This window comes from Tiliqua scincoides, chromosome 12 (assembly GCF_035046505.1).
Source record: "Tiliqua scincoides isolate rTilSci1 chromosome 12, rTilSci1.hap2, whole genome shotgun sequence".
Lineage (NCBI taxonomy): Eukaryota > Metazoa > Chordata > Lepidosauria > Squamata > Scincidae > Tiliqua > Tiliqua scincoides.
The window spans coordinates 11,809,266-11,824,127 of record NC_089832.1 but is presented as its reverse complement, the minus strand read 5'-3'; the positions used below and the strand labels follow the sequence as shown (position 1 = coordinate 11,824,127).

The 14,862-nt window shown below is 43.1% G+C and overlaps 1 protein-coding gene across 3 annotated transcripts in view; it reads right to left on the bottom strand.

Annotated features, from left to right (window-relative positions):
* DIAPH2 (diaphanous related formin 2) overlaps positions 1–14,862 on the bottom strand; it is a 402,614-nt gene that overhangs the window by 188,375 nt on the left and 199,377 nt on the right. Inside the window, exon 24 of one of the 3 annotated variants that reach the window (XM_066640287.1) lies at positions 12,702–12,779. The exons of the other annotated variants lie outside the window; for them this stretch is intronic. Within the exon in view, the coding sequence (XP_066496384.1) occupies positions 12,766–12,779 (14 nt within the window). The 3' untranslated portion in view covers positions 12,702–12,765. Of the gene's footprint in view, positions 1–12,701; positions 12,780–14,862 lie in introns of those variants that run through there. 3 annotated transcript variants of the gene reach the window in all.

Sequence of the window (14,862 nt, the reverse complement as noted above, 5' to 3'; positions counted from 1 at the left end):
GTTCTGGAATGATAGCAGGGCCATCACTCCAAGTTCCAACCAATTTATACTCCGTGACCCCTTTCTGGATGAGGAGTCTTGCACCAGTTGGTCTCATGTTCAGGCTCCCCAACCCAAGAGGTTGGCATTCTGTTTGACTCACTACTTGAGAAACTTCTCTCTCTCTCTCTCAATAAATACTTTATACACTGTGTTTTCTTGGCTAGCTGTCCAACACATAGTAACTAAGAGGCCTATTAAAGCGAACAAGAGCTCAGGCGTGTTTGCTGGTAAACAGAAATTGTCCTCGGAACATGTGTTAGTTGCCTTCAGGAAATCCACGGCAAACAGAGGAAAGAGAAAAAAAAAATCCTTCTCTCTGCTTTTCCCCCTTCCCCTGAGACTTGATAACTTATTTCAAATGAGAAAGATGACCATCAAAGTGAACAACCTCCGCATCCTGGGTGACTAAAAACCGAACTGCACTTTGGCTCTTGCACTGTGAGGACTAACAAAGGACGAAGGCAAAGGACAGAGTCTGAATAGTGCTCCTGTCGACACAGGAAGGAAGAAATTGTACAACTGACAATGCTTTCCACAGTAACAACTGTGATGAGGAACTACCTGTGTCATTTAAGCCTGTGCTATTGAAAAGGTAATTTGGTATGACCAACAGGGCTCAAAGTGTACCTGATGTTTCTTGAATGAGTTCAGGTAGACAGGCAGGCAGGAAGACACTTTCAAACTTTTTCATCTCACTGATAAGGCATTAAAAATGTTATCAATTCTTAGACAATGGACACCCATGACACCACCATGACAGTAGGGGGTTCACATCCCCCAATGGCCCTACTAATAAATGACCCTCCTCCAAATTCCTGTGGTACACCTGTGGACCATTTGTGGTATACCAGTGTGCCACAACACAGTGGTTAAAAATGAGAGACTGAGACTGAGAGAGAGAAAAGACAAAGCATTCAAAACTGACTATCAACCCCTGGATGGAACAACCCCTGAAAAAATTATACCATCAGTACATGGCAAATGTCAATTTTTGAAGGTCTAACTTAATTGTCCTATCAAGCAAATGAAAACAAACACTGTATCAGTGAAGTGAAGAATATTTGGCTTGTTGGGCCTACCCCCCACTTCAATTATTTTGAAGAAAAAAAAACCCTAATGATACAAATTGGCTGGAGTTCATCACAGAAAGCTCATTGACAGGGTTAATTCATTGATCCACCATGTCAGAAAGGCAAATGAGTTCAGGCATGCATCACTCAACACGTCCTTCCGCTTAACGACAAACCACATATACGACGGTGGTCAAAGCACAACAAAGAGGAAGAGGCAATCTAACTCCAGTTTCCTGCACAGCCAGCTAGCATCTAGTGACAAAGGCATTAGATTGGGCTGAATGTTCACTTAACAACCAAATCACATAAAAATGGGAATTGGAGAATGTAGCCCCATCATTAAGTGACACACACCTGTAATAGGAATTCTAAACCTAGGAAAAATGTTGACAAACTGCAGGCACTTTAATGCCACCCTAAAGTTTACTCATTCCTGATATTTACATTTTTGTGCAGTTCAGGCTGTCCCATCTCTGAAAGCATATCAGAACAACTAAAATGGTCTATGAGACAAAAAATATATATTTGAAGAAAGGTTTCAATGTAGGACTTTTCAGTTCAAAATGAGAATAAGGTGAATGGGGAGAAGAGGGGTTTATAGCACTGTAAAGCATGTGAATGGAAATAGACAAATTTCTCACAGAGTCTGGGCTTGCAACAAAATCTTCTACCAGTCAGTCTGGGAGAAGTGAAAGGAAGGATTCTGTGTCCAAACACACCATTATCCACAAACAACATCCATGCAGATTAAGAGCAATCAACAAATATTAACTGTGTTAGCCAGAAAGTGAGGAGGGATTTGCAGTGGCAATCAGGAACACGACCATGCTTATCAAGTAGCATGTTTTTAATCTCTCTCTCTCTCTCTCTCACTCACACACACACACACACACAGTATGCAGCACTGCTTGAATGGCCATGTACGCCAGAACACACCCTGATGATGATAAAAGACAAGTTAAGAATTCTTGTCACACTGTAATTTTGTCTTTATCATGTCATATCCACAAATAATTCATAACTAGCTTTTAAACAGATGATTGTTTAGGGAGCCATTCTTTCTTATGAGCGTCTGGAATACAGGAAAGGTCATAAGCCTCATTTCTTTGCCTAGACAAGTAATTTACTAGATTCTTAAGCATTCAGACTGCACAAATAGCATACAGAGAGAAAGAAGAAGCAGGATAGAAAACATTCTCTTTTTTTCCAAATTATCTGTGCTGCCAATTCATCTTGCACCTGCACTCTGGTTCTGGGCATTTTCTGGGAGGTTGATGGGGACAATACTATGACACTAAGTGTTTAAGGAAACAATAAAATGCCCTTTTTCCCCTCCTGTGGATGAACTGGGAGACCCTGTGAAGATACACAAACACAGCTGCAATGATTACAGGCTCCTGCAGATTCTAGCATTCCAAAGGAAGAAAAAAAATATATAGCAGAGCAGAGAGAAAGAAAAGACTCCCATGGTCTGGGTACAGTAGAATGGCTGACAGTGTTTAACATATTATGTCTACAGTGAAATTCAACAGAAAAAAAAAAGATAAAACACAGAACACAATATGTTGGTTCATATAAAACTTCAACCCATAGTTTGGCATCAAGGAAATGAATTCTGTGCTTGTGTGTTCCTCCCTCAAGACTGTGGCTTGGCAGGCAAACACAAATCATAAAAAGTCAGTTCAAATGTGATGGGCAACTATGGCTTGACCAAACTAGGAAGCAGTGAGTAGAGGCAGAATATGAGAGGGAAGGGCAATTGTGGAGCAACAGCACTCATTCCTGAAATGCCAAGCCAGTTTTGCACTGCACCTGAGCCAAGTGAACCTTTCGAAGTAAAAGATTTGCATCAGAAAAAGAATAACAATGGGGAGAGAGGGACACTACACTTGATTCTGCAGATTCACACATGTACTTCAGTGGGGGCTTATGCATGTATGTCCAGTCAAACTGCAAAATAATTGCTTTCTCAGCTTAGACCAGTAGTTCTCAAACCTTATAGCACCAGGTCCTATTTTTTTAGAATGGCAATCTGTCTGGCCCATTCAAAGTGATGTCATTAACCTGGAAGCCATGCCATGGCCAGAAGCGACATCATAATCAAGGGAGGACATCATCATGGGAGGGCACCAGGATGCAGGTCTCTTGTTAACTGGTGTGCTCCCTGCGGCATTTGGCGGGCCGCTGTGAGATACAGGAAGCTGGACTAGATGGGCCTATGGCCTGATTCAGTGGGGCTGTTCTTATGTTATGTTCTTACCAAATTAGGCTTCAAACCTAAGCGGCAATCAGCCAAAGGTTCCATTACACAGTGTGCTCATACTTGGAATTTTGCATAGCTTGGAATTCAAACATTCCAGCTTGAAAGTCAAAGCAGACTGCAGACTTGGATACTTTTCCAACCACACAGCCCTCCCCCATTTCCAGCATCCCTTTTCCCTCCCTATTCAGGACAATGCACCTTGCCTTTCTCTCACCAGGAGCCTGTCCTGCCCAGCAGCTCTGTACCCTGTATTTTCAAGTCTGTATCTTCAATGGTGGCTGAGCTAGGTGCTAAGGGACCCACCTAAAATTGGTTCCCAACCCAAAGTTGATAAAATTAAATACTTTATTTTTTTTTTCTAAATGCAACTGTTATCCGGCACCTATTTCCATTTTGTACAAGCTTCCACCAACAGAATGGTAGATATTTGTCAGTTATCAAGCTAAGTTAAAAAAAAAAAGGCACATTTTCCTCACTCCCCCCAGAGTATAATTTAGGCCAAGGGAGTTCAAAGTTTTTGGCTGGAGGGCCACATCATCTCTCTGACACTGTGTCAAGGACCGGGGGGGGGGGAATTAATTTACATTTAAAATTTGAATAAATTTGCATAAGCTTACATAAGTTTACATAAATAAATATATTAAAGATGAACTTATATGAATGAATGAAGGTCTTGCAATAGCTCAAGGCCTATAAAAGGCCTTGCACAAAGCAAGGCTGACCTTTCCTTTGCTGCCTCTGCTGTAACACAGACATGAAACAGCAAGCAGTGGAGGGAGCCCTGATCCCACAGCTCACATGAGAGGTCAGTCGCCCTCACGCTGAGAGCAGTTGTGTCGGGCCAGTGTGGGCTCCAACAAAACTCCGGAGGCTCATTGGAAACTGGTGGCTCCGAGGGCCGCATTGAGAAGCTTGAGGGTTGCATGTGGCCCCAGGGCTGGGGTTTGGGCACCCCTGATTTAGGCTATCAAAAATATTTTCCAAGAGAAGGGGCAGAAACACAGTTGGTTCAGCGTGTTTCAAACACACCAGAAAACACCCTGAAGGATCAACTCCAGGGAGCTACTGAAAACTAGCTTGAGAAGCCCAGAACCTAATTGATGTTTTCATCCTGAAGAGATGGCCTTTTAAATCCATGAACTCAACTTCCAATCTGGACATCATAGGACTGAGAACATTTCTATATTTCACATGAAACAGATAAAAATCTCCTTCTTACAATGGAAAACAATAGTTAGCATCCCAAGAGAAAGCTTTCATCGTGATACTGATAACACCTGACTTGCATAGGAGAACAAATCTGAACTCCTAAAAAAGATCCAACACATTTTCACAACAGTACTTTAATGAGTACAGAAGGAGGGCATGAACACAACAAGGCAAAACGTTGGAATGAAAATGTTTCCCATGATTAACTAGAAGGCATAGTAAGTCTTGCCATATTCCTTTTAAGCAAGGCTTCAATTACCCTTTTTTTTCCCAGCAGCAAAATAGGATAAATTTGTTTCATACCAAAAATGTGGCAAGACTGCCCCAATGTCTGAGTATCTTCAACTGTCAGGAAGCAAACAGATTGAGCACAATCCTGAGCTTGACGCTTCGGCTTTCCGCCAGACCGCACTGTTGCAAATGTGCCATAAGGCATGTCTGCAAGGCTTACTGCTGGGCCAGCGCCTGTGCTAGCCCAGCACTGGCCGGCACTGGGCTAGCGCCGGGCGGGCACCCGTCCTCTGCTGCTCAGCTGTCTCACGGACCGCTGAGCTGAGGCACGGTAAGGGGGCGAGGAGGAGGCGTTCCGGGGAGGGGGGAGGCAGGCGGAGGGCAGAGAGAGGGCAGGCGGGAGGCGTGCCAGGGAGAGGGAGGGAGGTGGGACCCGTGAAGCTCCGCTCCACCGGATTCAAGGCGTTTGTGTGGGGCTTGGTGCCCTACACTAATGCCTTTACCTTACTGCCGACCATTTGGTCGGTGGTAAAGTGAGTAGCCGCATTGTGGGGCTGCTTCCCTTATCTGGGAGAAGGGGACGAATTGTCCCTCCAAATACCATTTAGTTACGATAATTTTAATGTGCAGGATCAATACATAGGGCACAATGATGAACAGTCTCAAAGAATCACCAGATTACCTACAGCACCAGTTAGCATCTTGGAGGTTTGCTTCCATACCAGTTACAGAACCTGGGGGAAAATGCATATTGAAACATTATGCTTCATTTTATGGTTTTTACCACATACTGTGTCTTGCATGTTAATATATCTCAGATTCTCAATCTTTCTAGGGTAATTCATCAGAAAAAACATTACTATAGTCTCGGATAACAGCTGAAATATAACAAACGCCCTTGTTACATGAACCTTTATCTAGCTCAGGGGTGCCCAAACCACGGCCCTGAGGCCACTTGCAGCCCTCGAGGACTCCCAATGCGGCCCTCAGGGAACCTCCAGTCTCCAATGAGCCTCTGGCCCTCCGGAGATTTGCTGGAGCCTGCACTGGCCCGATGCAACTGCTCTTAGCATGAGGGCAACTGTTTGAGCTCTTGCATGAGCTGTGGGATGAGGACTCCCTCCACTGCTTGCTGTTTCACATCTGTGATGCAGTAGCAGCAGCAAAGGAAAGGCCAGCCTTGCTTTGTGCAAAGCCTTTTTATAGGCCTTGAGCTATTGCAAGACCTTCATTCATTCTTATAAGTTCCATCTCTAATAAATTCATTTATGTAAACTTATGAAAATTTATTCAAATTTTAAGTGTAAATTAATTATTTTTCCCCCAGACCCTGACACAGTGTCAGAGAGAAGATGTGGCCCTCCTGCCAAGAACTTTGGACACCCCTGATCTAGCTCAATGACTAGCATGAAAAATGTCACTAAAGTAGTGTTACTATAGTGTTAGTTAATTAAGCACGGATAATGCAGGACCATCTGTATATCAATATCAATACTGTATTATAACAACAACCTATCTAGCCCAGGGAGGTGTCAGTTTAAGAAATAAACTGACATTGTACAATCACTTTTAATGAAGCAACTATGAGCAAAAGGTCTATGCTGCAATAGCAGTCTACTGTGCAATGGTTAAAGCAGAAGACTTATCCATTGTTGGGGACAGAATGGTTCTCTGTGTGAAACAGAAAAATCTGTTAAACTTAGAAGTTGAATTCTTGAACTTAGAAGTTCATGGTTGAAGCCATGAGTCAACAGAGGAGGCTTCCTGTTCCTTGATACAGGACAACAGTTTAAAGGGACTGGCAGTAACTGCAAGCATCACCCTCTCTGAAAACTTTATTTGGAAATAGAGTACATTCAGCAACTCATCTCCTGCTATCAATGTGGCGCAATTCACCAGACATGGTGCAATGTACATAGTCTTGACTGAAATGACAAGGAAGGGAGTAGAAGTAAGCTGAAAGGAAAACAGGAAGACAGCAGACTGCTGCAAAACCGATGTCTGAGAATACCTTTGGCAGCAGATCTAAAGAATCAGGGGAGAAGCAAGACACAATGGCACCAAGACTTTGAACCCCTTTCAGATCAGTGGCAGTATGCTGAAACATATCTACAATAAACTAATATATGGCCGACTGTCACTCTTGCATTATAATTTTGGTGCTCTGACTTAGGAAAGACATAAGGTGCTTTAATAAATCATGTCTTGGGTAAAAAGTCTTAAGTTCTTAAAGCACTGCATTGCCCAACCAGAATAAAAACCAAAACTATTGGAAAAGTAGAGAGAGAATGGTAAGAACTTAATTCTTAGATATTCAATTCATGTCAAGTCACCTAGAGCAGTGTTTCTCAAAGTGTGTGTCGAGATCCACTAGGTGGGTCACCAATTTCAGGTGGGTTTCCATTCATTTCAATATTTTATTTTTTAAAATATTAGACTTGATTCTACCATGGCATAAGAACAGCCCCACTGGATCAGGTCATAGGCCCATCTAGTCCAGCTTCCTGTATCTCACAGCGGCCCACCAAATGCCCCAGGGAGCACACCAGATAACAAGAGACCTGCATCCTGGTGCCCTCCCTTGCATCTGCCATAGCCCATTTCTAAAATCAGGAGGTTGCACATACACATCATGGCTTGTAACCCATAATGGATTTTTCCTCCAGAAACTTGTCCAATCCCCTTTTAAAGGCATCCAGGCCAGATGCTGTCACCACATCCTGCGGCATGTGATTGCATTTGGGGAAATGCTACAGATCTGTACTTTTAACAGGCTACTCTGTGTATGCTTTTAAATGGAACTCCTGGGTAAATGTGGATAGGATTTCAGTCTAGGATCGTTAAAAAATTTCCTACTTGATGATGTCACTTCCTGTCATGACTTCTGGTGGGTCCCAACAGATTCTCAATTTAAAAAGTGGGTCCCAGTGCTAAAAGTTCAAAGAACCACTGACCTAGAGCTCTCCAGGCTCCGGTCTTTGGGCCAGACCCAGTGCTCTTGCTAATCCCTCCACCATGTGAATGGAGCTTACCGTTCTGTGGGGGACACTTCCACTGTCGCCACCAATTGCCACCATTTGGCACCAATTTGGCACCATTTGCCACCAACTGCCCCTCATGTTCGTTCCGCCCTGCTGCTTCTGTGTTCTGCTGTCCCAGCAGGCTCTGCTCCAGGCTTTCCTGGCAGATGCAGTGGGGCGAAGTGAACACGCGGGGGGGGAGCAATTGGCAGCAACAATGGAAGCTTCCCTAGCAGAATGGTTAGCTCCGGCTGCACCGGGAAGGCTGTCTGCAGCGCAGTTTGGAGACTGCCGATCTAGAGCTAAGGTATGTATTAACTTTTATTTATTTATTTATAAGTCTCAGTCTAGCGCAAAGGATCACTGTTCAGTAGGAGTAGCTGGCAGAGCATGAAACTCCCCCACACGCTAAAAAAAAAACTCAGAAGGTTCTGATTCATTATTGGGAAGGGGGACTAAATCCTATGAAGCTTCACTACATGTACTGATGAAGTTTAAACAGCCAAGCAACCAAACACACAGCAATTTCTTAAATACAATATGAATCCGCAGTATAATATTAATACACTTAACAGTGTTAAATATTTTAACATGCAAAATCATTTTAATAATTCAGAACATCAGGCACCTTGGAAGAAAGACAAAGACTTAAAACTGCAAATTATGAAATGGGTTCTTCCAGAAATCAAGTACTGAATTTACTGTGTAGCCTTTCAATCCCTTGAAAGAAAACATTCTTAGGTCAATTACTCTGTTTCCCAATCAAATCAAGACAGGAGGTCAAGCTTCCCTCAGACATGTTGAAATGTTCAGGAAAAGGGACAAGAGAAAAAAAAAAGCATGGCCACACTTACAGGGTGACTACTCAAGTAGCTAAGAAGGAACTGCTCACCCATAAATCTCACTTTTGTGTGTTGGAAATGTAAACCTTAATTGCCAACTGTCTATGAGTTGAAATATGAAACGAAGTGTCAAGGCTTTCTTCAGATATTGTTTATTTATCTAAGACTTTCAATAATGCAAATCTAAAATGTGCTAAGCAGCTAAAATGTGCGGAGCACAAAACACATTATTAAGTTGAGTAAATACTGAACTCCATATGCATACTGAGGAGGTAGCGTGTGCAGGAACAGGGTGAAATGTTCAGCTGAAGGGGCTCTTCTACAAGTGCCACCTTTGTCCCAGGTGAAGGGGTGCCAGCTCAGGGGCAAGCCTTCTCTGTGGTGGCACCACAACTGTGGAATGCCCTCCCAACAAAACTGAGAACAACTCCCTCTCTCATGGCTTTTCGGCAAGGGCTCAAAACATATCCGGCATTTGGTTGCTGAGTGGATTTTTCCTTCCGTGTCTCTGATATATTGTGGTGACTTGACTGCTTCCCTGGACTCATTGGTTCCCCATTGGCTCAATGAGTTCTTTTTCCCCTCAATCTTTTTTTTTTTTTTTTGGGGGGGGGGGGCTCGGTTTTGATATTTATTTTTCACCATACAATGTTAAAATTAATGTTTGAATGCTTTGAAATTTTTACTTGTGATACTTTGTACTTGATTATAAAGCTTTGTAAGCTGCCTTGGGCATTTGCTTCAGCAAGACAAAGGTGGGGTACATACGTACGTATGTGCGTGTGTGCGCATAAATTAATGAATGAATGAATGAATAAATAAATAAATAAAGTTTTCCTCCTCTGTCATAGAACCATGCCAATATCAACATTACAGTTTACAAAATTCAATTAACCCAGCTTTCCTACTTCCCTCAATTTTGGAATTCAAATAGAAGCATTTTTTTTTTTGTATAAAAAAATCACTATATTGCTCAGTATTCAAGACCTCTGCCAGTGAAGCAATGGAATGCAGGATACACACATTGTTTACTTTAAGTCTGTTGTGTCTGATGTACCTTGTTTCCTCACATTAACATGCTTGCACAGGCTGTTATGAGCATAGAACAGCAATGATTTACTGGCATGGCAGAATGATGGGAGTCGCTGTGAAGCTTGAAGGTGGCTCTTGAATTTAAGACAGAACAACAGTTTTCAGATGCAATATTTGAGAGAATGGTCACAGATGCAGGCATTAAATTTAATGTACCAGAAGGCATAATCCATTTTCATTCCTGAACGGGGTGCCAGATTTGCTGGAAATCTGTTCCAGTTATTTAGAAAATATTGCAAGTTTTCATTGGCAAGTGCAGCAAAATACTACATTCTTTTTTAACCAATTTGTAGACATCACATACAAACTTTTAAATTACACATTTTAATATTTATTTATTTATTTACAAATTAGCTTTGCCTCTGGTAGTATTTTCTCTGTACGGAACACTGAGCAATTTCTCAGTCATTTCATATAAACTGTTGTGCATGGCTACTCATGGTTTTATTTATTTATTTATTTATTTATTTATTTATTTAAATAAACAAAAGCCTAACACTTCAGCATAAAAGAACAATCATGTTCATTTTAATTCCATAATTCTGTCTGCAATGCTTGGAGTCACTACAAGCTGTAGATCTTTGATCTCCTGAAAATGTAGGCTTAAACTACATGTGAATGCAAGCATGGTTTAAGAGGAGTATTTCCAACTGGAGACACCTCTTTAAAAAAGAAAAAGAAAAAAACACAGGCCCAATCTGTCATACATGAGGAGGCAATTCTTCCCCAAGTCATTTTCCTACCGGAACAGCCCTTCCAAACTGGTTATATGCTGTGGGCAAAACTGCAGCCCAGGGAACGCAACTTTCAGCAGCAAAATAGCATCCCGATCAGGAGTGGGGCCTCCCACAGCTCTGTCCCCCCCCCACACCTAATGAACAAAATTAATCATATTTATTTATGTTAAAAGATCTCTATCCTACCCTCACCATTAAAGAGACATGAGGGACCTAAAATAATAATACAATTTTAAACACAGTAGAAAACAATGAGATAAAGCAAAAAATTAAAACAGTTTAAGAGAGAGAGAAAGGAGCAATTAACCCAGTGTAAAGTCCACAGCGGGAGGAGGCCCTTTCCCTGGGGTTGCCACCGAACGCGAGGGGCTTACCCGGTCGATGAACAGAGGGCGGCGTCGGATTAAGGGAAGGGAGGCAGGTATAGGTGCTTGACACAGGCGGTTTAATTGCGTCAGCCGTTTTACATTCATGTGGAATGTTACGTCACAGACCACCGTACATTATGCTGACACGTGCCATCGTCGTCTGGTAGGCTCCGGACCCGACCCTTCCCGTTCCGTGGCGGCCTCAGCCTGAGCTTTTCGCCCAGTGTCCCTGGGCCAGGGGTCAGGGCTCTTGAGGGCTGCGCCCCTGCTGGTCCGGGTCAGGCTAGCTGGCCTTAGGAGGACTCCCGATACCTCTGGGCTTGAACCCCGGGCAGCTGGACACCACGGGGTATAGTTGGCTGCGAACTCCTGTCCTGGTAACCCCGTCTCTCCAGGGGTCACCCTCTGGGTCCAGGCTGGTCCTGGGTCAGGGAGATCTCCGCCCCAGCCTCCTCTCTCCAGGGCGAACCTCAGCCCTCTCCCTCTGGAGGCCTCTCTCTTTCCCCTGAGGCAGGGGGGGTTTTCCCCTCTGGTTTTCCTCTGGCCTTGCTCCCCTCTGGAGAAGAGCCTCCTCTCTCTTCCCCCTCCAGGCTTCTTATGGGGCCAACCCCAGGTTGGTCTAGCACCACCCCTCCTGACCACATACCTGCTCTTTGTCCCCAGCTGGTCCTTGCCCCTACTCCCAGGTAGGTATTCTGCAAGGGACCCCAGTCCTGGTGGAACTTGGGCCTTACCCCAGGAGGCCTTTATCCTAGAGGAGATCCCTGCTCCTGGGGAGTTGTTGGCCACCTGGGCTGGGTCCAGGTGACACCCGGACATAAGGAAGGAATGTCCGACCAAATAAATACATTTTAAGGAATGGCAAAAGAAATGAAAAAGGGAATTCAGTGAACCTCCTGAGGGAGTACATCCCCCACACACACCACTTAGCCCCCTATGGGGACAACTTACTACTTCGCGAAATCTTCATACTTTAGCAAACACTAAAATGTGTGGCAAACAAAATAAAATAAAATTATACCGTGTTATCATTAACACAGATGATCTACCAATACACGGTAGATAACCTATCACCACAATTAGGCTGATTGTTCATACTGGAGAAGAGTATGGTGATAAGTAAAGCAGGAAATTCATCAAATAAAACTTGAATCCCATGGTATTCACAGCTACAAAAAAAGCAAAAGAGCATGACCAGGTCAAGATCACAGGTAAAAGTAGTCAAGAGTGATAATAAACGACTGTAGTAAAGCAACACAGCTTCTGAGGGAAACTTACTGAAGAAAACAAGGCCTTCCCCACTCTGACAAGACAAATGCACTTCTAATTTAGCTTAATAAAGTGAGAGACAGAGTAATAATTAAAAACAGGTTGACAACTTAATTTAGTTGCATACTGAAGGCAATAGCGCGCTGCAGAACCAGTGCACCATTTATAGCACGTGCTCTAGCAGAAAAAAAGAAAATTAAAATTGACATTGTTAATGTATGTTTAAAAATAGCATATTATTCATTAATCTGGGAGTGAAGAACTTGCCTTGAAATTAAATATATTTCTGAGGCTGGAACAAAGCATACAGTGTAAGGATCTCTCAACCCAGAGAGGCAAGAGAACCCAACCACCTCATTCTCTGTGCTGCTGTGACAGTTGAACAGAGGAGCAAATTGCTGACCTGTTCCCTGTTGTGCTTCAGCAAACGCCACTGCACATGGCCAGTGAGCAGCAGTGATGAGCCTAGTGACACAGAAGGGACATGGTGGTCCGTCCCCCCGAAGCCATAAAGCAGAAGGCTCTGGCCTGGATCTTCAGTCTAAAGAAGCTGTTGTTCAGACACAGACTGAGCTCTCAGACCGACCATCCCATTGGGCTGCATGGCTGCCAGACTACTTCACTGCCCAAGTCCTGATGTCAAACAAATGAACAAAGGAAGAATGTAAGTCTGTGAAAGCACAAGAGAGAAGTTATAATGTGAGCAAGGTATCCTGAACACATGAGAAGATGCAAAAAGTGTCCGACAACGGCTATCCAGTTTCTCCATACTTAACTGCTTATGTCAGGAGTCCCCAAATAACAGCCCAAAGGCCACATCCAGTTCACCGTCACATTCTGACCAGGACAATGAGACCAGGTCATGCACTTCCTTCCTTCTGCTGGGCAAAGCAACTGTTGGGCTAGGTCAAGCTCTCTTGAGTGCCCAGCTGCATGAGAGATATACCTAATAGTCCTGCAGTTGCTAATATCCATTCTCCGTTTCTGAACATTTAAGACTTATGTACAAAATGTACACATTGCTTTATATAAATTGACCTGCTCAGGCCCACCATAAGAGCAAGACTGAGTGATGTGACCCAGGCAGCTGAAAGTGTGGCGACCTCTGGCCTGCGTATTAGTTATCTCTTAATAGGAGACATTCACCCACATACACTCAATGAAAATAACTAGGCTTCTACTTCATTAGTGTCTTTCATGCTCTTTTTAGCTCTCGCACACAAAAAAACCCAGAAAAAAGAGCTAAATGCCACTCTCTAGAGGTTTATAGGCTGTGACAAGGCTCACAGTGCTTTTGGTCTCCTTCCAAAGCAGCCTCAAACACATCAAGTGCCAGTGTATTTTTTCCCTTCAAATATGCCCCATCTGAAGAGGTGGTTTTTGAAAAGAATTGAATTATAGTGGCTTAATATTTTCAGTCAAGTGTTAAACACAAATCCATGGGAAACAGAAACAGAAATGCAGTGTTAAAATTATGCAGTTTCTCTGAAATTTTAACTCTGAAAGTCACTGAATGGGCATGGATAGAGAAGCAACCATCATCTATAAAGGTATATTCTAAAGTAGTGGTTCCCAAACCTTTTAGCACCGGGACCCACTTTTTAAATGGCACTCTATCAGGACACTTGGGTTTACCAGACTCTTAAAAAAGGAGATCTAGAAAGAAGTAATATATTTTATTTTATTTATTATAACAACCAGAAAAAAAACCCTCAAATATTTATCTCCTTATATTTACACATGCTTGCAAACTGCAGAAGCTGAGCTCTTTGCAAGGTAATTAGCCACTAGAGTATCTGACTTTTGAACAGCCTCAGGGCTTGAGGCATTTAGTTATCTGACCTTTCCATCACCTTTTAGGGATGCACCAAAAATCAGGTCGCAACCGACAGTTTGGGAACCACTTTTCTAATGGCTATTGATTTTGTTGGGGAAACTTGCAGTATCCTGAAACTTCAGCAATACATTCTTTGAAGAAAGCATTCAAGTGAAACAGACTGTGGACAAGGCATAGATCACCTGTCTCTTTTTTGTCCCATGACAATAAAGAGGGTTCTCTTCCTACTATGCTATTCACTTCCAAGCCAGTTGTGAATACCTGATGGACCAGCTCCACCACCTCCTTGTCCCATGTGATGACATCTAGTGTAGCTAGGGGAAAAAACAGACCATTCTGTCACTCTACCCACCTGAGGCCAGGACACAGGCAGCTTGGTCAACTTCAGAATGGAAAAGGAGGTAATGAAATGATCTTTCTGCCCAAGGTCAACCAACAGAGAATTGCTTCTCCCCTAAGATAGCCTTCCCGGACAGAAAGTTAAAAAGATAGCAAGAGATTGAAATTCTATAGTGACTTTCATCTATATTACTACCTTTCCTGAGCAAAAACTTAATTATGCATTGATTTACAATGTTCACTCTTACACAGGTATACAATTAAAATTAACATTAATTTCTAATGTAATGTTTTGAAAGGACACTGCAACTCCATTACAATTACTGAACTCTTGGAACCTTAATCCAACGGTACAGATATTTTCAACCACTGTGTCGTGACACATTGGTGTGCCACAAATGGTTCTCAGGTGTGCCACAGGAATTTGGGAGAGGGTCATTTATTAGTAGGGTCATTGGGGGATGTGAGCCCCCACCGGCAGCACAGTTTGCCTTGTCAGTTGTCAAAAAACTGATGGTGTGCCTTGACCATTTTAGTGCT